The sequence below is a fragment of the Ixodes scapularis genome, unplaced genomic scaffold (genome assembly GCF_016920785.2).
Source record: "Ixodes scapularis isolate PalLabHiFi unplaced genomic scaffold, ASM1692078v2 PGA_scaffold12__126_contigs__length_90152505, whole genome shotgun sequence".
In the NCBI taxonomy this organism is placed as follows: Eukaryota; Metazoa; Arthropoda; class Arachnida; order Ixodida; family Ixodidae; genus Ixodes; species Ixodes scapularis.
The window spans coordinates 70,874,717-70,899,416 of NW_024609838.1; the positions used below are offsets into that span (position 1 = coordinate 70,874,717).

General features: G+C 47.1%; 1 protein-coding gene and 1 long non-coding RNA gene across 2 annotated transcripts in view; both read left to right on the forward strand.

Annotated features, from left to right (window-relative positions):
* Positions 1-6,330, forward strand: part of LOC8050708 (metalloprotease TIKI1) — a 93,332-nt gene extending 87,002 nt beyond the window's left edge. The window contains exon 7 of the mRNA XM_040210879.2: positions 6,236-6,330. Coding sequence (XP_040066813.2) covers positions 6,236-6,330 — 95 coding nt within the window. The remainder of the gene's footprint in view (positions 1-6,235) is intronic.
* Positions 6,331-9,400: 3,070 nt separating this feature from the next.
* Positions 9,401-21,951, forward strand: LOC121835288. Its single transcript, XR_006077529.1, has 3 exons — positions 9,401-9,522; positions 13,318-13,448; positions 21,845-21,951. It is a non-coding gene; the product is annotated as an uncharacterized LOC121835288 (long non-coding RNA).
* The last annotated feature ends 2,749 nt before the right edge of the window (positions 21,952-24,700 follow it).

The window sequence follows — 24,700 nt, forward strand, 5'->3', positions numbered from 1 at the left end:
TCCTTCGCGATATCACCGAGAAGCGTTTTTTTTTTACTAATTTGAAATCATCGAACAGTATCTACCGTCTTCGACACGAAAGCGAATTATCTTAAAAGTGACAGATTTATTAGCCTGTGAAAGTGACCCTACAGAAGCATCAGTGTTGTTCGTATGATAGCTGGTTTATTGGCACGGAAAGCATACAATTCCAGATGGAATTCGGACGTTTCATGATCATGGCAGCATCGTAAATTGTGCTGCTCAGGACAAGGGGATTTCTTGGCTTTGAAAGTAGAACTACCTTTTACTTTTGAGGTTTTCGACGGACGGGCGCTATTGCAAGCTCAGCTGTCCTATATTCAGTGTACCTCAGAACGGTTCTGCAGTGGCTCTCCCGGGGGGATTCAAGTATTCAGTCAAAACAAATACAAAGCAAATTGCTGGGCAATTGTGTTGCATGTGAAACATGTGGCGTTTACGGTGTCGACACTGTTCATCGGTTAGTGTAGCTACAGGATTAACGCGTGTATGTACACTCGATAGCAATTCCTGGAATGGAGATACCTGCGCCAGCGCGGGTTTTAAAAACGTGTGACAGGGTATCAAACTGCTATTTGCCGGACGCAGAGCCGATGCCCCGCTAAATAGAACCTCAGTCCGCTTAACGATCTAAACGGTTTGAGCTCGATTCCCGCCTGGCGCCAACGTGTAATTATGAAAGGTAATTAGTGAAGTTTCGTTAATTAGTCATACTTTAGTTGCATTCTCTCTTGAACATAATGCGCGCCTGGCCGTATAACCCATATGCACAGACCGCATTTGCGTAGCTTTCACGGCTATTTTTAGAAAACATTGCATTCGATTAAAAAAAAAAACACAAAGAAAGACAACACCCTTTATATCACTGACAACAATTCTGCTGGGAGTAAGCAAAGATGGCGACCCCATGACCCTGACTTAGCGCGGAACTTAAGCTATCCAGGATTGACAATTGAATCTGTATACAGAACACGCTAGACCTCCCGAAAAAACGTTGGGATCACTTGAAACGCACTAGAAATCCCGCCACCTGGAAAAACTCAATTTCTCTCACTGAGCAACGTTGAAAAGCACTATATTTAATGGAAAAACCGTCAAATTGACAACTCTGCTTTTGGTAACGTTAGAAAGCTTTATTTTTCCAATAAATTCCTCGTACAGTCATGTATCACTAATATATGAACCTAATACTCCGCTAATGGACACAATTTTCGGAGACAAGCTGGTTAAATGCATACATTTTTGTCTCGTTATTAAGTACAACTCACAGTATGGACAATTTTGGTGGGAGCGAATGAGTAAATATTAACGGCACACCCCTAAATTTTAGTAGTCGCCTATTTGCCTCCAATTCGGTTTAACAGGTTAATAGGCACATCATAACAAGTAAGCGAAATTACGAGTCACAATAGTTTGGTTTTGCAAAGTTATTGGATATTCAGATTTGGTCTTAGAGGCTGAGAAGGCTATATTGTAACAACACTGAAAAAGTGAGGTCAAATTTTGTAACAGGGGGAAGTACAACTTGTTCCCGATGGGGTACGAGAGTTTTGACGGACCTAATGTTACGGTATTGAAATCGCCTGCTTGACTCGCAATTTATACATGCGACGGCACCACACTGGGAAGCGTTCGAAACTTTGAATGTTGATTCAGTCATAAACATTATTTGCAATTTTCTCAATAATTAATCTAAATTGCAAAGATAATAAATACCATGTCGAGAAGAGCAAAGCCTGGGAATTCCGCAAATGTGTCTATAACTCGTTTTAACAAAAGCAGCACAAACTTCTCCTGCAATGCCCTCTGCTCTTTCCATTTTAACAGAGCTAACGCTGCAGAGCAGGAAATAGAGAAGCCGAGTCCACTCGCCTCCTCTCCGTCCTTTGCTCTCCTAAAGTGAAAAGGGTGAACGGCCTAGCGGGAGGAGCTCGCCTCGCTTTTCTTAACCTTCAACAGAGGATATAGTTTGGGGTGGTTCAAAAATGCGACGGCGAGATTTCCTAAGAACTTTAAAGTTCTTTAGAAATCCTGCTGGGGCCTCACATACTTATTCTAAAAGGGAGGCTGCCGTTGCACTTACGTAAACCAAGGAAACGTGATTTCTTTTCTTGTTTAGTTTTGCAAGGATTGGGCTTTTGCACGATCGAATCGCTTCACCGCGAGGCGCCGCATCCCAACAACGGATTGGAAGAGCGCTTGGGCCGTTTCTTCATCCCGTCTCCCTCTCGAACAGCGGAGCGCCTCGGGCGCCCGCTGATTTTATTGAATTGGCACGCCGTTTTGAGACGCGCATTCCATTTTCAAAGAGGATTTGCCATTCGATGCACGTAGGGTACGGCTGAAGGCAACATCGTTTTTCTTTTCCTCTGATTCAGACGAGGAGGGGTCCGGTTTTTATTTTAAAATGTTTAACGATCCAGTCTTCTTTGTATCTAAGGGAAACGGTTCTATCAAAAATAAGAAAGAAACAAACATATTTTTATCTTCGCCGATGGTTAACATTCTTTTTTGTTTAGCTCCGTGCGGTGCTCGATTTCCGGCGACCCGTCGTCGCTTCGAAGTATTCAGGCATCCGTGTTTTCAATGTATGTTGATGGCCTAGTTAGTTCAAGATCACAAAAGCAGTTACCGCGAAAAGTAGAAAACTGGACCGAACAGACGCTTTGGGGAACCCCATGGTGTCGAATGGCGAAGAAATAGTACCTAACCTTGCACGTTGGGGTGGCGATCTAATTGATGCAGAACGAAACAGACACAAGCTGAGAAAAAAACGGACAGGGACAATATTTTCTGCGGATTTTTCTACATCAACTGCTACATCAATTTGTTTCCATCAATTTGATCACCATCTCAACGTGCAAGGTGAGGTTCTATTTCTTCGCCATTTGACACCATATCGTTCCCCAAAGCGCATGTCTTGTCCAGCCTTCTACTTGTCCTTTGTCTTTCGCGGTAACAGTTCTCAAGATGTTGAACCAACGAGATCCTAAGCTTATACCTTCACCACTTCTTTCTTCTACGATAGGCCGCTTCCTGTTTTCTGTGAGAGAGAAGTGTTGAAGAGAAAGGAAGCCTGGAACTTATTAACCAGACCGTCGATTGGGGGCAAGGATTGTTTCCTTCTGCGTTGAACCCTGTCTCTTTCTACGTGAATTGAATCGCCATCTCAACGTGCAATGCGCGGTTCGATTCCTTCGCCATTCGGCACCACGGTGTTCCCCATGAAGCGCTCGTCCTGTCCACTCTTCTACTTGTCCTTTATCTTTCGCGATAATTGTTTTTGATATGTTCAACCAACTACGATGATATTGTTACGCCTTCTTTCTTCTCCCACATGTAACTTTCTATGTTCTTTCCCGTTTTCTTCTAATATTTACCCTGTCTTTTTCTACATTTACCGTCCGACGCAGACGACGCTGCTATTCGGTGGCGCCAACCAAGAAGCATCAAAAGTGTACCGTCATGGCGCTTGTTGTATTTGCGCGATTGTTTTCGCCAGCTAGGCCAATCGTTCACAGTGAATGCGTCAAGATCTGTGGATTTTTTTTTAGAGAACGCACATGGACAACGAGCGCCGTGACGAAGCATTTTTGGCAATGTTTTTCCGGGTCCATTCAGTCGTGATGTCGCCCGGGGTCGTACTTATAGTCTGAAACGGAATGTAGCGCGTAAATCACTGTGGCGCGTCAACGAGGATTGTGCTAATATTCTAATTTTTCGAATAGTAGTTTGAAATAGTACGCTATTCGATCTTTGCTTCGAGATGAACTGCGATGTTCGTATTTTTCGACGTGTCAATGACGGTGGGTTAGCCCTATTGAGACTGATTCTTTACGAGCACCAGTGCACTACGGAGAAGCGACTCCCGCGAAAGGAAGCTCCGCGGGTGTTGTTTCTCTGCAGTGCACCGGTGCTCGGCAAAAAACTCGCTCCACGGGGTTAACCCGCCGCGATGAACATCTCGAAAAGTACAAATGTCGCATTCGCGTTCTTAGGAGGGAGCACACCGTTGGAGGAAGGTACGCTTCCAAAAGAGTATAGCGCACGCGCGTGCCTGGCGTATATATATAAAAAAAAAGATTTAGTTAAAGGTAGTACATACATTAAGTAAAAGTTTCAAAATAAACTGTAGCGGTTATGCGAGGGTAAATGTTAGGCAGAGATGCCCTGGCAACCTGCATACATTATTAGTGATTATGTTTTTCTAATTCGACATAAGAAAACAGCATCTCTAGTTGAAGAAATTGAATTGGGAAGGTGCTTTGAGTCATGTGATGTTCCACGTATAAACGAGATGTCGTATGTGTGATTGTTAACACTTGATATGCCAACTTTCGAAATCTGATCTAGACGAGCTGACTGATAAGAGTAAAGGTGGGGCCTGCCCCTTTCCCCCTTACTGTCATCACTATACTCGGGGACAACTTTTTTCTTCGAATTTCCGAGGCGAGAAAGAGAGCGCGCCCACAGCTTTAATCAGCGCTCAGAAGGATAGGGAACACGCGTGCCCGTACCTTTGACTGAATTGCCAGGAAAAGCTGTTCCCGAGTAAAGTGGATCCGCGCAGACTAATTTGCACTCCACCTATGAAGATGCAAGTTAGTTTGCTTTTTTTACGACGGAGCTGTTAAGGGCAAGTTTGCCCAGGATCGTGTCCGTCAGCAAACAAATGATGACACAAAACTCTGGGCAGCTACTGCCATCTGTGAGCGACGGCGCAACCTTGCCAACCTTTCCACTCTGGCTTGCCGACTTACGGCCGGCTATTACTTCATTCCTACCATTGTACAGCTTCGCTGGTCTTCCTTCTTCACCAGAGTGGAAAGGCTGTTTTTTTTGCAGGAAGTTGTGGTGACGTCAGAACCCCGAGGTGTGATTGGTTCTGTTTGGAAGGATACTGTGTAGACCTCAAAGCAGCTTGCTTTGATAGGTGTACCTGCTGTCCTTCATTCAGAGCCAATCAGAGCTCGGTGTTCTGACGTCACCACAACCCGTGCAAAAGAAGCAGACGAACTTGCGCTTCGCATTACTCGCGTCATCATTTTTGGATCGAACAGCGCGGATATACAGTCACACTCACAGGCACACAAGAAAGAAACAAACGCGCTGCGCTGTTTCTTTCTTGTTTCTTTCTTGTGTGTCGGCGAGTGTGACTGTATATCCGCGCTGTTCCATCCAAGCATGAACTATCAACTAGCCCAAGCGTCCACATTATCAAGCGTCATCACCGCCGCCAGCGCGTCTCGCAGCGCTTCTCAACGAGCGCGACGCTAGCACGCGGCGACCCTGGTCGAGTCTCAGCGAGTCGGGGATCCACAAACGCTGACGTCATGTGCAGGCTTCGGCTTCTAGATGGTACCGGCGAGACGGATACTGGCTCAGGCGAGGGAAAAGACTGGGGCACAAAGCGACTGGAAGTCTCAGAGGGGCATCGAGAGCGGTAGTAATTACGGCAACGTATGAGGCCGGGGTGGAGGAAGAGACGTGCTTCCCTACACGTTGTTCGTGGGAACGCGGCCGCCGCCGTGGTGGTTGCCAGCCCTCTTTGCCACGACGTTTTCGCCCTGACTCACAAAAGGAGGCTTAAATGGTAATTTGCACAAAAAATATGGGCTTTATTTTACTGTATAATTGAGATAAGCCTTTCAATACGGAACGTGTTTTATCAACCGAATTTTGTAAAAAAAAAAATACTTTCATGAAGAACTGGCACAAGAAAAAAACAACCACCATGATGAATAACCGTCACGAAGAACCGACATGAAGGATCGACGTCACGTGCCCCTGTGACGTCACGACATGAAGCGACTGTGACGTCATAATTTCGCATGACGTCAAGTGACTCTGACGTCACTGAATCGCGTGACGTGAGAATGTCACATGACGTGACACCATGACTTTGTGTGACACCGCGACGTTACCTGAGCCGCGACGTCTTGTGACGTCACAGTCATTCGACTTCTTGACTTCCCATGACGTCACACACACACACACACACACGCAGCATGTGCCTAGCTCATTCACAACACATTCTGTTTTTGATGATCAGGCTAGTGCAATTTTTCCATAACGTTTTCGTTGTAAACTACTGAGCGGCAAAGAAGCGGAACTGGTATTTGGAATCTACATGCGTGGAAGTGTTTTATTTCTCGTTGTAATGTGCAGCCATCACCGAGAGTTTGCAAGGTCGTGTACCTTTCTCCTTTTGCAGGACATTTCCTGGGCAACAACACGGTTCTGGACTTTGTCCGCCAAGGCGGCTTCAACATCGAGCACATCGTGGCCACACGCAGGATACGAATGTAAGTGCGTTGGCTACATTACATAAACGGCGAGAAAAAGTTATAGGGTTTCGCGTTTTCGCCATCTTTAACAAAAATAAAAATTACTCGCCAAATTTTTTTTGCTTAATTTGGGTTTTATTTACCGAAAAATCCCGTATGAACTCCCTCCTCCATGAGATCGGACTTTCTGTTTTTTGGATAAATTTCGAGAGCATACAAATTTCGAAACATAGCCCACCCCTTAATTGCCGTCGGATATATCACGCGCTATTCGACAGGAATCACATCAATCACATCTGCGGTACCGGTACGTGTGACAGGCGTGTTCGTAGCGGGTTCTCGAGGATTTGTCTCACCGTGACACGCGAATCTGCTGCGCCCGCCATGTGCACTATCAGTTCCCGGTCCACGTGGGTACCCCGATGTTTATCGCTAATTTTTTTATAAACTTTTTCGGCTACATCTCCAAAGATAGCCCACCCCATTTTGTTTTTGTCATTTATCATCTTAAATGGGCAGTCTTACGGGAATTTACGCTACGAGAAGTTACGCGTCATCTTATTCAAAACTTATAAGTGTCTATTGAACATTTTAATGTGAGGGTGGGGCCCGCTCTCGGTATCTGGCCTTTCGGCTCCTTGTATTCGAGAACTCAGTCCGGCCGCCATTTTCTCACTTAAAATTTCAGAAGGTCGCATAACTTTTGAATAAGTTTACGTTTAGATCTGAAACTTTGTCATCTGGTTCAGACCGTGAATGCTACATTTGGGCAGAGAATGAGCGTTCTCCAATACTTTTTTTACTTTTAAGGTAAAGAATGAAAATTTTTTAGAATCCCCTGTAACGCCGAATTACGCAGCTCTGGAGGAGGAGGAGGGGAAGCTACGAAGAGGAGGGTATACCCCTCTTTCTCACCCGTACCCTCCCTTCCTCCTCTCCTTCTCCCCTGCCATTTAGCAGGAAATTTTCCCTAAATTTCCCGCTACATACAGCGGAAAAAATTTTCCGCAAAATTTAACGTGGAATTTTTCCACTGAATTTAGCGGGGAAATTTTTCCGCTAGGAATCCTTTCCGCTGACTGTTGTGGGGAATTTTTCCGCTAAATTTCGCGGGGAACTTTTCCCAGTGAATTGTGCGGGGAATTTTTCCCATTAAATTTAGCGAGGCAATTTTTTCCTAAATTTAGCGGGGAAAATGTTCCGCTAAATTTAGCGGGGAAATTTTCTTGCTAAATTTAGTGAAGAAATTTACCCATAATGCAACGCGCGGTGACGTGACGAGTGACATCACTTGTGATGTCACACGGGACGTCACGTGTGACGTCATTATGGCAAACGTCCCATAACGCAACGCGCGGTTACGCCGCCGCCGACGGCGACACCGGTCAATCCCGAAACAGGCGCCTAAGAGCTGGGCTCTAAAAAAAACAAGCAAAAAAAAATTGAATTTTTTTTACGCCTTTCATATCTAGTTGTTCTAGAGGTGGCACGCTACAATACCGTTCTGCTTGTGTCGTATATCGCGCAACTGTTTCTCTCGTGCGCCTTATTATGGCAACGTCTACTTCCACTGCTTTTTACGTGTCTTTGCTTCATATGTAGGGATATGTCACCCTGCTGTTTTGAAGTCTAGTTAGACCGGGGCGACGGATCTGCCATAATAAAAAGGACGCAAAACTTGCATAACACTCGTGAGCACATTCAGGCTTTCGAATACAACGTCCGTCTAAAATCAAAACCGGCAGAGGTTTCACAGGCTGAAATAGCTTTCACAGTCTCACATAAAGTTTAGGCGGGCGTATGTTTAAAAAATAAATAAACGAAGACACTTACGACTGCTTACCTGTAAGAAAGCGAAAACATTCCTACACGCAGCGCATTCCTATAAGCAGCGCGCCACGTCTTCCTTTCGTACACGGCGCTCCGGCGGTGGCATCACGCTCCAACACTATGCAGGCGCGGCGCCCCCACCTGCTTCACGGCTTCAGTGACGAAGAATCTACGTCGCTGTGCTTTTCTTCGTGTTTTATTTCCGAGGCACGTCCGCTTTGACCTTGAGCACCCCCGCTGGCTTCACGGCGTCCGTGACGAAGCACCTATATTACTGTACTTTTGGCCAATGGGACTTTAGGTGCCGCTTCTCTCAGCCAATGGGAACTTAGTCGCTGTTTTTCGCTGCTACAGACGGCATTTAGGTGGCATTTTTCGCTGCTACAGACAACGCCGGCCTCGCTCACTGCAGTTAGTGCCTCCGCATTAAAACCACCTGAAAGACAAGGGCTGCCCATGACGTCGTCGCTTGTGGATCCCCGACCCGCCCCTAGCGGTACACACGCCGAAGCTCGACGAAAGAGTCGCCGCAACGCGGCAGACGCGTACGACGAAAGCAAGCGGCGACCGCTGGCTTGCGTCGAGCGTCGTTGTGAGACGCCGCAAGACGCGCTGGCGGCAACGCTGACGCAAGCTAGGCGGCGCTGCATGGATCCACTAGTAATGGCGTTTGGGCACGAACGCGCCTTTGACCGGTCTGTTTGCCGTATCCAAAAGGTGTCCCTCAATTTCCGCTTTGTGACGTCTTAAAAGTGTCACGCTAGCGTCGGCCGCGAATCTGGCGGTGTCACAGCAACGGAAGTAGTAAACGTGGCAGACACCTGTTCTGCTGCAGGTCTCTCGTCTGCTTGAAAGTTCATGGAAATCTCAGAAGCAGGGGAGTTGGGATTCCGGGACGACAACGGCACACGTGTTCCCTCGTGCTTATCTCCGGAACTTTTATGCTGAACAGCAGGATCGCGACATCTGGCATCATGACACACCGACTGCGTTCTTTGTTGCCACTTCGGGAACAATTTCGAGGCATGGGCGGAATAGGACGTGAGAAACGCTTACCAGGCACAGTAGTTCCAAAATTTTGAAAATCGATTTTTATTCTGACGAACGTCTTGGTGGAAGGGGTGAAATGCGACTCAAGTCGCCTAACCCCCAGTCTAGGGAAGAAAGCTCAGCTATTGTCTTTTAGGTGGTATCTGTGTCCCGCGCAGCGATGAAGCGTTTGTGTCGCTCCAATCTCTGCAGCCTGAAGAAGAGCTGGGACCGAAGGTCGGAGTCGTGGCGTGACGAGAGCGTTCACTCTCTGGACGATCAAGGAGGTCCCTCGAGCCCCGGTGAGGCCCAGAGGGACGACAGCGCAACCAGCGGCCAAGCACCGACACATCCGGTAATTCCCAAACATTTATTTCTGTATTTATTTAGTGGCCTCTGAAAATTCCATATGGAATTTTCATAGTGGTTTTCAAGCACAGTGGTTTTCAAACTTTTTGCCGTCACGGACCTTCTGACCCACTCATAGTCCGTTCAAGGACCCCCAGTGCATTCTGCATCAGAGGTCTTGTACCATCAGGGGGTTTTTCAGCGAGATAGCATTGGTTAGCTACTTAACACGGTTTTCGCGATACGCTCGTGTGCATAGGTGACGCCTCCGCATACGCAGGTCATCCGCAGATGCTGGCACCGTGCGTATGCGAACGTCGTCTTCGGCATCGTCCTAGAGGTCCTCCGAGAGGTCGTCCTAGACGTCGCTCTTGGGCGGTCCTTGAGATCGCCCTAGAGGTCGTCCTAGGGGCCGTTTTAGACGTCGTCTTCTTGGACTTCGTCCTAGATGGCATCCTTGAGGTTGTCCTTGAAGTCGTCCTAGACGTCGTTTTTGACGTCGTCTTTGCCGTCGTCCTAGCAAGCAGAGGTGCCCGCACCACGCATACACGGAGCGGCAGTACGCACACATTCCCATTTGCGCCCAAGCTATGAGGCAATTATCGGCTTGAGTTGAGCTAGTTGGTACATGATCAATGGGGGGGGGGGGGGGTGAAACAGATTGGATATAAAACGATTATAGAAAGACTGGACAAGACACACACACACGAAGCTGCAATGATGGTGTGGAAACAGCTTGAACATTAAAGGATACGGAAGATTGCAGAATTACAGAGACACGAAGCAGTCGCTCAATTTCGAAGTTGCGTGTTGCAGTCGCGCTCACGTCAATGATTGCGTCGTACACCATTCATAATAGAAAGTGTTAACTAAAAATTTGCGTCGTCGTATTCATAGTGAGCTGTGTCGTAGTCTCATGACGAATGCCATCGCAATTCACAGACAATTAACAATAGCGGTTTCTGCAGCTAATTTCTTTTTAGAGCCGTGAAAGCTTTACTGTGTGGCCTTTGCAGGTGAAATATATGACCAGGGGGATATGATGCATGAATCTAATCGTCACGCCAGGTAGGATTGTTTATAAAGATTTGTTCCTTACTTTTTACTTAATTAGAATAAGCCCATGATTACAATTATAAACTTGCTCACTGTCATTCAAACCACTAAATCAATAAATTTGACAAAGATTTGTAGCACGTGGAAAGTACGTTGGTAGATTGTGTGAAACTGCGCATGATAGAATCCTAATCACCCGAATTTTCGCACCGCTAATCTTGCGTCTGATGACCAAGTGGTAACTCCAGCGCACCACCGATTTTCCCATGCGCTCCCAATATTTCTAAAATTTGCTGCCTTAGTGGTTTCCGATGATGCTGATCAAGTTTCTAAATAAAACCATAGGCCTATCTTCATTAACCAAAAAGTTAATGAACAAATGTTAGGTAACTGTTCGATTTATCGTGAAAACAATCTGTAGAGACTGAAGAACGCTCTGTATAGCCGTGCACGGCAGTAAACAGCATGATAAAGATATTCAGAATACAACGTTAGACGACAGTAAAGGTGACTGCAAGACTTGCAAGATAACCCCAGAAAAAAAAAAAGAGATTTATTTTTGCATTTTAAAGGCACCTCGAATCGCGGAACGCTCTATCTCTGCCCAAATAGGGCGCCAGGGGCCTGGACGAGTTTTTGGAGCGCGGCCGTAATCTAATACGCTCATACACACATCTGTGTGCGCTTAAGACACGCTCATAAACCATTTAAAAAATGCCGCTCGTATGTGAAAGATGCACCTGATACCAACGGTCCGTCGTCTTAGTAAGTCTCATTGACGTGAAGGCATCATGAAAGGATAAATTGACTTCCACCCGAAATGGGGTGCACCTAGCGTCTCTAGGCGGCTGGTGTCCACTAAGAAAAATCCGCCTGGTCCGAGATTCGATCCCGGGACCTCTCCAAGACTAGCGGAGCCTTCGAATATCCGTCGGTAGAGCAAACGGATCTTAACAGTTACCGCACCAGCCCTGATCAGAACCACCGCAAGATGAGGGAAAATGCAAGCACGTGGATGAATGTTATTTTGATGGAGCTCGGACGAACTCTGGAACAGTTTATACAAATAAAATGCTCTAACAAGAGACGTTTTTGTCATTAGAGAGCGTGAGTAAATTAATTAAGGGAGCCGCCAAATCAGGCACTTGACGCATGGTATATGGCTGTCAAAACTTCGGGCATACCTACACTGTACCCGGCCTTTATTCGGCCGTAAACCGTACTCCTCAAATCTATAGGAGTGAGCGTGTAGGCACTATATTTGCCAAATAAAGGGGTCCACATCAATAAATACTTTATGGAGTATTCATCGGCAAGTCATTTGCGTAATGTTCTTGGTCATCTTCTTGTAATATTGAAAATTAGCTTTTTCTTTCGCGTTTACGAGCCAGAACGCTTTGCAACTGGTTTTCACTGCGACCGGGAAATGTTGATTAAAACAGTGGGCTCTTTGCTTTTTTTACTTTATTCTTGCAGAAACTCATAAAATATTTCGTGTTCCGGTCGTGCTCTGCATATGGTCCATTAGAGATTGTATGTTCTTTCTGCATATCATATTTTTCAGATTACGTGAAACATGCAGACACTACACGGGGGGGGGGGGGGGGGGGGGGTAGCTAACTTACGATGTGCGGTTTAAAGTTCTCGTCATTATAATAAAGAAAAAAAAGTCTGCAATCACAAGCTTCAGTAGGGGGGTTGCTCAAGTACCACAGTTCTTCGGGCCGAAATTGTTTTTGTCTGACAATTTAGGGCCCTGAAAACCCAAAAAATAAAAAGAGAAAAGAAACAATGCCGAATTCTGGTTGGAATGATCAGTGGGTAGACTTAAATTTGCAACCCTTGTGTCTACTGCAAACGCCGAAAGCGTTAGAATGCGGAACGCCGGTCTCCGGCGGCATTTGGCTTTTGCATTCGACCCGCCCGACAAGTGCAGTGGAGACAAAGGCAGCCTTTGGCTCCATTGCACTCCTAGCTCGAACGCATTTCAGTGTAGAAGCCAAACGCCGGATGCACGGCTTTCCGCGTTCTAACGCTTTCGGCGTGTGCAGTGGCATAGCCTCCTTTATACTCACAAAGTCTGGCAGTTCGACGACCCAGCTATAGAGTGCCCGGTCGCAGATTTGGAGCCCGAGGATCTGGTAGCACAGAGCATCAAAACATTATTTCTCGGGGAACCTGGACGTCAGCGCACAGCTTTTGCAGCGGCGAAGACCCGAAACACACTCGTTCGCTCGGGAGAAGTTTGTTTCGGCGTCTCGCCGCAGCGGGGCACCAGTCACGCGGCTCTATTCCCGTGGCTGTGCAGTCCCAGGCGGGCGGGAGGGCGGGCGGGCGGGTGGGCGGAGTTATTACCGTGTTTTTCGGACTATAGCGCGCGGAGTATGCATGTTGAGAAGTTAAAATTTTACGTGGTGCGGGGCATCTATAGGTTGAAGCTATACAAGGATTTTTTTTTTAGATCGTTTATTATGGCGAGACATGACGGATTTTGCAATGACATTATTAATAAATATTTTTGTATGATATAAGGTTCTTTGTGAGCTAATAAACCAGGCATTTGTCAAAGCGCCCTGTGTAAGAAAAGTTGTTTGTTTTTGTTTTGCGTACGATTTACAGGCACCAGGTGGAAACCATGCACCAAGAAAACTCTTTTTTTTTTCAGTCGAAATTCGTTTTTGCGAGCTATACACCGGGTGTAGACTATGCTACGGGAAATTCAGTATATGAACTCTATGGCGTGCAGGGCTCTTCGAAGCGGAACCCCAAGCGGACCAACCGGCCCCTGGGTATAGCCCAGACAACGCCGTCGTCGCACACGGGAAGGCCTCGCAAGTTTCATGACCTCTGGGTCAAGCTGGACGGCTTCACCACGTGGTAAGGGGACCGGGCGACCTCGCTACAGGGCGAGCAACGCGTCTTCGACTGGTGGGTTCAGCGTTCCAGCTCGTTGCTCGCCCTCCAGCGGCGGAAACGGGAAGCGCTCTAGTGAGGGTCCCCCGATTCTCCTGCTCAGCGGGCACGGCTGAACTGCTCGCGAAATGCCATTTCCGATTGCAAACCACCCTCTCCACTGCTCCAACGTAGTGCTGCAACCGGTATGGGATTGTACGTTACTACAAAGTTTTATTATTGCGTATATAAGCAAGATCCGTGCGTTTGCATTAGAGTTGCGTGCTCCACGCTTCACATGCGCGTCGTCGCCATCCGCTAATCTAAGACCACGAGCTTGGGTTCCGCGCACGCGCTGTGTAGAACACGCAAAGCTAACGCAAACACACAGCGCCTGCGTTCGCTCGTATACGCAATACTAAAACTCACTACTGTTTCACCGGCTTCCAACGCCAACAAAACGTGCTGCAGTGAGCAGTCGTGCAAGCAGGTAGGCGTTCCTTTGGAGTAGAAAACCTGAGGATGGTAAATAAAGCGTAAAAATTAAAGTCACGAGATGTTATAAAAAAATTAATAATAAAAAAAAACTTTTTTTTTTTTTTGGGGGGGGGGGGGGGGGGGGAGACGCTGTCTATGTGCATAAAAAGGCATAGGGCGAAACGTAACCAACGTGGCTTCCGGCGAGATACTGAGCCTGAAGTACATCACGTAAAACCGCCATAAAAAAAAATATATATATATATATATATATATATATATATATATATATATATATATATATTTTTTAGTAGGGGAGATGATTGTTATAAACAAAGAAAGCAAACAAGATAAACATGAGTTATAGGGACCACAGTCAAATTTTTGTAAATAATGTTCTTCCATAAGGCACAACGCAGTCAGTTATGGAAACCTTCATTTACATTTGTCTAAAAGTGACTGTGTTTTATTTGACCTGTTCGTTTAAGTCACCGAGAGCTATAATCCTCAGTACATGTTTTCCGTCTTCTTTTGCGAGAGATGGTTCTGAACGTTGCCAAAGCGTTATTTTGCGACTTCAGTGCTGTAATGCGATATTAGAATGATCGTCTATTGGTTTGAAAGCGCCCCCTTTCTCTTGTTTTTTTTTTAAGCCTGTCATGCTATACATTTCTTGCCCTTCTTTTCATGCATCGTTTACCGTTTCATATCTGCATTTACCGTAAACTACCTGAAAGATAAACCTGCGAGGAACAAGAATAGACTTTTGTTTCAACTCGGCGTATATCAGTGGAGAAGAAGAGAGATTCTTGGTATCACCAGGACACCCCAGCTGAACACACAAATCGTGCGACCTTAAAGGCATGCTGAACCGAAATTCGGAGCTCCCAAAAGAGGTCTGGAGCTCACAAAAGAAGGCTGGAGCGAACGGTTATACAGTCACTGTGGATATAAAGTCTCGATTCGGTGTGGGTGCAAAATCTGGAGTCACGTTTTCCAAAATTTGGATTTCTGAAAACAAGGCCGCAGACGCGTGGAACGGGACGCTACGAATCCAGAAGCATCACTCATACATCGATATTTCAAACGGGTGGCCGTATTCTGGAAAATGAAGTGCGCGATTGAACACTTCCGACGAGGCCGACGAGGCAGGTGACGTTGCGATCCTCCTTCCCTCTCGTCTTCGCTTCGTCCTCTCGAGCAGGTGAACCGAAGCGAGGAGGAGTGAAGCGAGGCCGCTTTCCCTCCTTCTCAACTGCTTGAAAAGAGTCGTGACGTCATATTCCTGGCTTGATCGCGCCCTTCTTTTTCAAGAACACGGCCATACCTATGAGATATCGATGTATGAGTAATGTTTTAGAGATAGCAGCGTCCCGTTCAAAACATCTGCGGCCTTGTTTTCCGAAATCCAAATTTCGGTTCAGCATCTGGAAACCTCGGCGGTTTCCGCTACTATACCTCATTCCAGTAGCTGTGTTCGATTTACCTGCACCTCCTGCACCGATGCAGAAAAGTGTAGGGCAGTGTACTTCCGGTATGTGCATTGAGATAGGACCGGAAGTGCTCGCCCTACTGTTTTCTGCAAAGGTGCAGTAGCTGCAGGTAAATCGAACAAAAATAATGTTTACACATCCCCAGCTCAGCGTGCGATCTCCACGGCCCAGCATGCGCGAGGTTGGCGCTTCGGAAAGCAAGCCAATTACGCGCGATACACACGAACACTCAAAAGAAAGCGGCCAGATTCACGTTTTTGAAAAGATGTATAGTCACATACTGTAAACAGATGCAAGTTAAAAGGACCATGAAATTAATTTTGGGCTGGGATGCATTATATTACATTGGGATCTTACTAACCTCATATTGTTTAGTGGGCCAAAAAAAAGAAGGTAGAAAGTCAATAGCCTGCTTTTCGGTACGAAAACTTTGAAAATATAGCGGACTATTGCTTACCTCCTTTCTTTCGAAAGCTCTTCGCCTTTTCACCGTGATGCATCCACCGTGCCCAAGCACTGCAGCCAGCCCCAGCTCACAGATTGGGCACGAGCACTGCGTCCCTATGCGGTAATTCAGTCGACGAATATTGGGATTCGCGTTCGTGGCCAATGAGTGGCATGACGGCACTTATCATCACTTGAGAATGACAAGTTCCACGGTGTGCTTCACGGTGGAAGCTTCAAGGCATCGCATTCGGTGCCCAAGCACGTCACAATCACGTGATTTCTCATTATGTTTTTGAGTTGAATATTAAAGGTAAGCAGGACGGACCAGCTGCACCAGAAATCAAGAGCAAAAGCACCGGCAACGTCAATCCCTCACCCTCGCCCGCAGGCTCCCCTTGCACCCCATCATTACCAATCTTCTTTCACCTGTGAAGTGTCATTGTATGACCATTAAACACGGCGCCTCAGGCCTTCCCAGTAAATGCACGATTTGCCTTTCTGCTGACCCGCGGCTATCCTGAGCTAAAATAAATATCACTATCACCATAATTTCATAGTCTCATCACGAATGCGGCAGAAGCTCCTCTCACACTCTTCATTACTGTCAGTATTGTATTCCTCTGCAATGCGCAAGTAGTCCACTATCAAGGCGCACTTCGCGCTAACGTCTGTGGAGGTCGGTGCATAGTGCTCACCCCTGAGGAAGACAAAACAGGATAAACACAAACAAACAAACAAACAAACAAACAAACATATGTTTATCCTTTCCTTTACACTTCCACAAACGTCACAAACGCGTCATGGCTGCCAGCTGTCTTTCGTGGTGGCCAGCAAGGCGATTTGATGTGGTGGTTTGTTCGGGGTGGTATTTCTTTGGTACACTTCACCGATCTTCATGACAATTTGCTGGATCCCACTTCCTTGTTCCGCGGATACGCCACCGGGAGTTGCGAATCGGTCATCTTGGGCCTGTTTAAGTGTGCGCAGGGTGAAGCGTTGCAGAGGCTGGGCGACTGAGTGCTGAAAGAACGTTTTCTGGTCGTTCGCCGTCGCTCGCAGACGAAGTCTTTGAAAACCCCGTTCTCAAAGACATCTCAGAGCTGCCTTTACGAAAATGCAGCACCGCAGAAAAATGGTACAACTCGACCAAAAACATGTCTCGTGGTCAGGCGGCGTGATAAAAGGATACGATGTTAATGCAATTCATGCAAAGGTGCAGGGGAGCTGGAGAGATTAAACGTGCCGTTGCCGTGGCACACGGAAGTGTGCCAAGGCAACGGCACACTTCCCGCGCCTTCACACGTCCATGCGCCTTCACACGCGTCGATACCGATCAGCTTCGACGCGTGTACATGTTTTTGCTGCATACCATATCAGTATACCTCGGCAAACCTCACTCATGAGGGCCCTCACTCACCCTCATCTTCACAGGTGAAGTGAGGGTGAGTGAGTTTCTGAAGCAGGAAATTTCATTAGTATGAGGGTGAGTGAGGGCCGTGGGGCTGTGAGGGCGGTGCGTGAGGGCCGTGAGGACGGTGAGGGGTATGAGGGCCATGAGTACGTGAGGGGCATGAGGGCGGTGAGTAGCGTGAGCGCCACGAGTGCGTGAGGGATGTGAGGGCGGTGAGGGGTATGAGGGCCATGAGTGCGTGAGGAGCGTGAGGGCGGTGAGTGGCGTGAGGGCCATGAGTGCGTGAGGGGTGTGAGGGCGGTGAGGGGTGTGAGGACCATGAGTGCGTGAGGGCAGTGAGTGGCATGAGAGGCCCCTAGGGCCATGAGTGCGTGAGGGGTGCGAGGGGTGTGAGGGCCATGAGTTCGTGAGGGCAGTGAGTGGCATGAGAGGCGTGAGTGCCGTGAGGGCGGTGAGTGCATGAGGGGTGTGAGGGCCATGAGTGCGTGAGGGGCGTGAGGGTGGTGAGTGCATGAGGCCCCCTTCAGACGGAGCATCTTTCTCAGCAATTTTGGTGTTGATGGCGGGTTGTTCTCTAGCTTTCCCTAGATCGACACGAATTGCTGAGATGGGGTGCGGCTCGAAATAATCAAGCAACTCGGAGCAATTCAAAGACGTTTAAAGTGGCTGCATCCAATCAGGGGCGCAAAATTTTCACGTGATACCTCGTGCCGGAGGTGATGACAACGAAAGACTTGGTTCTGGTTTGAAATCCATCGTTTTTAGAAATAAGCTGTTTCAGAAAGGTACATTAGTATTCTCAACGAGATTTAAATTCATAAAAACACGTTTATAACGCGTAATTGTGTCTAAATAGTGCAAGAAAAATAAAATTTCATGATGGTGATGGCAAATTGCAGCAATTGGTTGCTGCGTGTGATCGCGGGTTGCTGGTGTTGCGACGTCAAGTCTCTGGGCGAAATCGCCCCATCTGAAGCTGGCCTGAGCGGCGCGAAGGCAATGAGTGCGTGAGGGGCGTGAGGGCTGTGAGGGGCCGCGAGGGCGGTGAGTGCGTGAGCGGCGTGAGGGCGGTGAGTGGCGTGAGGCCCATGAGTGCGTGAGGGCGGTGAGTGGCGTGCGGGCGGTGAGTGGCTTGAGGGCGGTGAGTGGCGTGAGGGCTATGAGTGCGTGAGGGCCGTGAGGGCGGTGAGGGGCGTGAGGGCGGTGAGTGGCGTGAGGGCTATGAGTGCGTGAGGGCCGTGAGGGCGGTGTGGGGCGTGAGAGCCGTGACTGAGTGAGGGGCGTGAGTGGCGTGAGGGCTATGAGTGCGTGAGGGCCGTGAGGGGCTTGAGGACCATGACTGAGTGAGGGGCGTTTTTTTCGGTGAGTGGCGTGAGGGCTATGTGTGCGTGAGGGTGGTGAGGGGCGTGAGGGCCATGACTGAGTGAGTGACGTGAGGGCGGTGAGTGGCGTGAGGGCTATGAGTGCGTGAGGGCGGTGAGGGGCGTGAGGGCCATGACTGAGTGAGGGGCGTGAGGGCGGTGAGTGGCGTGAGGGCTATGAGTGCGTGAGGGCGGTGAGAGGTGTGAGGGCCATGAGTGAGTGGGGGGCGTGAGGGCGGTGAGTGACGTGAGGGCCATGAGTGCGTGAGGGGCGTGAGGGCCGTGAGGGCCGTGAGGGGCGTGAGGGCCGTGAGGGCGGTGAGTGCGTGAGGGGCGTAAGGGCCATGAGTGTGTGAGGGGCGTGAGGGCCGTGAGGTTCAGTGAGGGTGAGTGAAGGGCTGAAGGTGAGTGTGACTGTGAGGATGAGGGTGAGTGAGGGGCTGAAGGTGAGGGTAGCTGTGAAGGTGAGTGAGGGGCTTAGGTGAGTGTGGCTGTGAGGGTGAGGGTGAGTGAGGTCGACCTAAAATGCTGACCTTTGCATATCAGTCGCGGAGTTCTACATCGTCCATCTGTTTTGCCGAGTTAGTATCACTTCGCTATAACTAATCAGTGCTTTGCTTTCAGTAAATAGAAATATAAAAGTGAGTGGTTGCTATCATGCACTATCAACTATGGCTATGTTATAAATCTACTCGAATGGATCCGAGTTTCTCACGTCACTTGGCAACACAGGTAAAGTAACGCAGTGGAGCAGCGCTGGATGCTTCCAATAGTTCGTTTTTACAAAATTGCAGCACCGCAGATGGCGCTTCCAATAGTCCATTTTTTTGGCACAGGACCGTGGGATCTAGCGGTTTTTCACGGTGGCTCCTCGGAACCCACGTCCATCGGTTAAGTTCTCCGAGTGATCTGACAGGTTCACACCTAACGTTGGCAGCACGCCTGTAGTGCTTCAATTTGTCCCTAAAAAAAGAAATGCTTGTTTTATAGCGCGAGGAAAATGTTTTAGACAAGGTCATCTGAGGACCGTGTACGAGCCAATGCGACCTGTTCATGGCGGAAGTTTTTTTTGTTGTTTTTCTTTGTTTTTTTAAATTAAAACGCACATCAGACCGAACGCTGCTGCGACGCGATCGACCAGATAAAGTCCTATTGGCGCGCTACCGAGTATAGGTTATGCCGACAGCGCCTCCGCCGGGGAGACCTGACGCGCGCGCTTTCCTCTCGGCGTGTCTTCCCTGACCTCGACGGAAGCTTCCTTTATTCGATCGTTTTATTTAGGGAATACCGCAGATGGTTTTTTACCATCCAAGCACCGGAGGGTTACGTCAGGTTTCGAACAGAACAGCCAGAGCTGTCAATATTTTGGGAATGCACACAATCGAGTGCGCAAGGTTTCGAAGAGAACTCTCAAAGCAGTCAATAGTTGGGGCATGCACACAATTGGAGGGCAGTGAATTCCAATCATTAATCGTACGCACAAAAAAAAAAGAGTATTTAAAGGTGTTATTTTTAGGAGCATATATGGTCCTACATTTTTGTGCGATTCAACCTTGCAGAGCGCTGGGGAGGTGGTAAAAGGCATAAGGTTTTTTCTAGGTCAAACTCATTATTGTAAATTAAAAAAGATAAGAAAAAAAAGACATCTTAGCAATTTTTCGCTTAGACTCGAGCGACTCAAGTCCGGATTTGCGTATCAAGCCCGACACTGATGATAGGCACCTAGAATCGGAAGAAATGAATCATGCACTGAGGCGCTGAATTCTCTCGACTTTTTCCATATATATTTTAAGTACGGCTTCTACAAAATGAACGCATATTCTAGTACTGGCCGAATAAACCTTTATATGCCGAAAGTTTTACAGACAAGTCACATGGTCCTAGCTTCCGTCTTAGGTAACACAACTTTTTGAAAACCTTTGCAGCTATATTATCTGAGTTTCCCAATTTAATTTTGGTTATAATATCGAAGCCCAGACACTGTACCTCGTTTACAGTTTGGATGCATTTGTCTCTTACATGGTATGCAAAGCTAAGAGGAACTTTTTTGTGTGTTACTGTGAGAGCGCATGTCTTAGAGTAATTAATAATTATTTGCCACCTCTCACACCATTCTGAAATTTTGCAAACGCTTTCGTTAAGCGATACTTGATCCAACGTATTTTTGACAGCTCTATAAACAACGCAGTCATCAGCAAACATTTTCATAGTCACACTTGTGATATTGTTATCGGCCATGTCGTCGACATAAATTTTTAAAAAAAGGTCCTAATACCCACCCTTGTTGTGGTAATCCAGAGAGCACGTCAAGATGTACTGACTGACATCCGTTAATTTCAACAAATTTCACTCTAGTTTTGAAATGAGCAGCGATCCATGTCACAAGGCGAGGAGCAATGCCAGCCCGCAGCAATTTTATGAGTAGTAGGTGATGGCGGTACCCTGTCGAAGGCTTGGGATAGGTCTAAAAATATTGCATTAATTTGTTCTTTGTTATTAGTCGCATGGTCGAAATCGTGCACTACTAAGTAGTGGTAGACAATTGGTATCTAAATCCAAGTTGAAAGTTGACTAATATGTTGCGGGTATTAAAAAAACAAAAAAAAACTTATGTAGATGCTGATGACACGTTCAAGCAGCTTACAGCTGGTGCTAATTAACGATATTAGTCTGTAATGTTCAGCAAGCAGTTTGCTCCCACCCTTATGTACAGGTACAACTCTACCACAAAGCCAGTCGGGTGGAAGACATCCCTGATCGAAAAAGGTTTCGAACATGACATATAAATGTGTCATGTTCAGAAACTTTCTGCTAAGTCATGTTCAAAACGCTGGCTTGAACACCGCGCTAGATATTTCCGCTTCAACACGTTCATAAAGCTCTTCTTGTCGTCGTTGAGGCACCAAACTGCTTAGTGACGTAGCCGTGCCTAAGCAATTAACAGTTTTGTGTTAGTTTTGATTTATACATTGCGCGACACACAAGGAAAACGACTTTAGCAACAAGACTGTCTCTAGAGGAACATGGCAAACTGGGTCCGCGACAAGGTACCTCTAGCCGTTTATAGAAGAGTAATCTGGTGGCGCACTGGGCAACCAAGGCGTGGAGAAAACTTCATTTTGCAGCAGCTACGCGCGCGGTGTCAACGCCTGTATATATCTTACTGTATCTCTGTTCATGTGCGGCTTACAGGCGTTCCCTGCTGCAGCATCGGCCCACAGCTCCACATGACGGGCTGGCAGTACAGCAGTCTCTCAAGTCTTGGCAGCGAAGTTCGGCCACGTTGGGCTACGCCGCCTGTCCCCTACAACTCGTGCCCTGGATCGTCCTCTGGCACAGGCTCTCGGGCATCGACCTGCGATGAGTACGACGGAGTGTGGATGTCGGGGCCACTTGTTCCTATGCACAATTGGAAGGGAGGGTGCGCCATCTCCCGGCACTTTCTAGCCCCCGGCGCCCTTGCGTTAAAGAGGCGCTTGAAGGGGAGAACACTTGCTCAACTTCTTCCGTCCGGGACAGGCTTAGTGGAGCCTCGGGCAGATCGATCCCGCAGTACGACCGTTTTCATTCCACTCCCATCCAAGAAACCGGTGCCAATCCTTTATTTATCCGCAGAATGAATACTATAAATTGAATATTGAGGGCCGTAGGCCACAGACAAGAGGGCAATGAACACGTCCCAAATAAGGCCTGAGTTGGGTGATTTGAGAGTCCTCAGATCCGAGCTGAAATCTGAGCTACATGGCGCCGCACAGCGTAAAGGCTGGCTTACATACATTGCGTTTGATTGTAACCAGATGCGTTGTTTGGCCTTGCGCTCCCCTTATGACGAGAAGATTCACTGGCGCCATGGATCCGGTATCTTTGGAACGCTTGCTATTTGCGAGTGTTCCTCTCCCTCTCTTAAAACCTAAAGTGTTGTTTGCTTTCTAGTAAAGGAGCACAAGGCTGCATTACGCACTCGATTGCAACGAAACGCAGGTGTGTGAACTAGCCTTAACCCTTGAACAGGCGCTGTCTATTTGGCCGGGATAGCACCTACCACCAGGGATTCTTTGGCTGCAACTTTGTCTCTGCGCTATCAAGACGGCTCTGGTTTTGGGAAATATCAGCCGGAAGTATCCATACAAAACTAAACATTGCACACAAAAAACGCGTTCATACTCTTGCCGTTTATGTGAAGATACCTCCTTGCGAGTGCGTATTGTGTAGATTCTGTTTGAACAATTAAACGTTTAGTACGGGAGACCAAAGGTTTCATATAAAATCTTACAAATCTATGTAGAAAAAAATAGCAACCTCTGAAGCCATCGCCGTAAGAAAGCTATCGATCACGAACCTTCTATAAGCTGTTGTTCAGAGGTTGCTCAAATGTACGTTCATCGTTAAATTAATTTTAAATATTTAAATATGTTATACAGGGTGTTATTGGAAAATTGCGAACCCCGCACTTCAAGAATAATGTTTGCATAATTGAAGACTCGATCTGCAAACAAATGCACCGTCAGTGGCTCCGGATATCATGCAAGAGTTTCAGGGTTCCGGAAGTTAGGAGCAACTTGTGAATATTCTCAATAACAGCAATGACGCCAATTCAGAAATATTGAAGTTGGCACAGTACGCTTGAATCTTCGACAGGTTTTAGGTTGTCCTGGCTTGCCCACTCAAGGCAGCGTCTGATGCCGCCGCTTCCCATTACCAGTGTTGAAGGTAACGCGTTTCAAGGGACGACGTTACTGGTAACGGGGTAGGTTTTTCAGTAACGTTCTAACGTACAGGTTTCAATCTGAAACGACTAACAAGCAATTTCGTAAATATTTCACGGTATTGCATGTCAAATTATCTTACCCTTTACCTCTTAATAAATTTTGGCTCCTTTAAAGAACAAACGCGCCATCGGGACTTTGCTGTATTAAAAAAAAATTGAGAAACAAAGAACAACAATATTAAAAAAGAAATACCTCTGTAAACGTTTAATTGCTGTCGAGGTTCGTAACCACGTCTGATTGCTGCAAAATACTGAAATTTAAATTAAAGCTGAAGTAATGCTCATTGATTTTGGAAGTAATGATTTTCTCCGACGAGTGATATTTTGACAAGACCTCTGCCGCTTTTGAACTCGCAATTTGTACAGTGATTTATTTGTGCAAACATGACCTTTAATTATCAGCGTGCGCTCCTGTTTTCAATGGATTTCTAACGGCTTGAGAAAATCCTCAATAATTATAACGTAGTCTCGGTGGCATTGGTCATAGCCAAAGGTCAGATAGAAGTCTGAGGTTTCCTCTATTGTTCAAGATAAGATTGACGTCCTTGCTTTATCTGAATTAAGGGCTGCCCACACATGACACGTATTCTGACGTGCACAGCATTTGCAGGACGGGAGCGGAGGTTTTTTCCACCGCTCCCGGTCTGCGTTAAAACGTGTTTTTTTTTTCTCTCTTCTTTTTGCCAACCGAGAAGGTTTCCTTTCACTAGTGATCTTAGACAAAGCTTTGGAGCTCGCTTATGACGCATGGCAGGACGTAGCCACTCACACGCTCTACTGACTGTCGTCAAGGCCTCCGCTGTGGTTGTCAGTCCCCAAACTCTCAAATAGAGTTGTTAAAAAAAAAGCACTTAAGTAACTTAATACCATGCTAAAAAAAAAGTATCTGAGTAGAGTACAAATACTCATAAAAGTAACTCGCTACTCCAAGATACCCTCAAGTTACATATTGTTATAAAAAGTAAACAAAGAAGAGAAAAAGAAGCCCTATAGCAGCAGAGCCCTTCCACCCCCCCCCCCCCCCCCCCCATTTTAATCAGTGTGATAGAAAATATGTCCTTTCGCCTCACCCTTCACCGAGGGGCGCTCCGTGTCGGAAAATTGTGTTGCGTAAATTATATATATACGCGTACACAAAAAGAACGCTAGTAGAAAGGAGAGGGAACAAGCCTTTTTATGCTAACTTAAGGGCGAAAAAAAGTCACCATGGACGCAAACACGATGTCTCCAAAGCTGAATCTATGTCACCGTCAACCCTTTTAAAAAGGTGGAAGTAACTT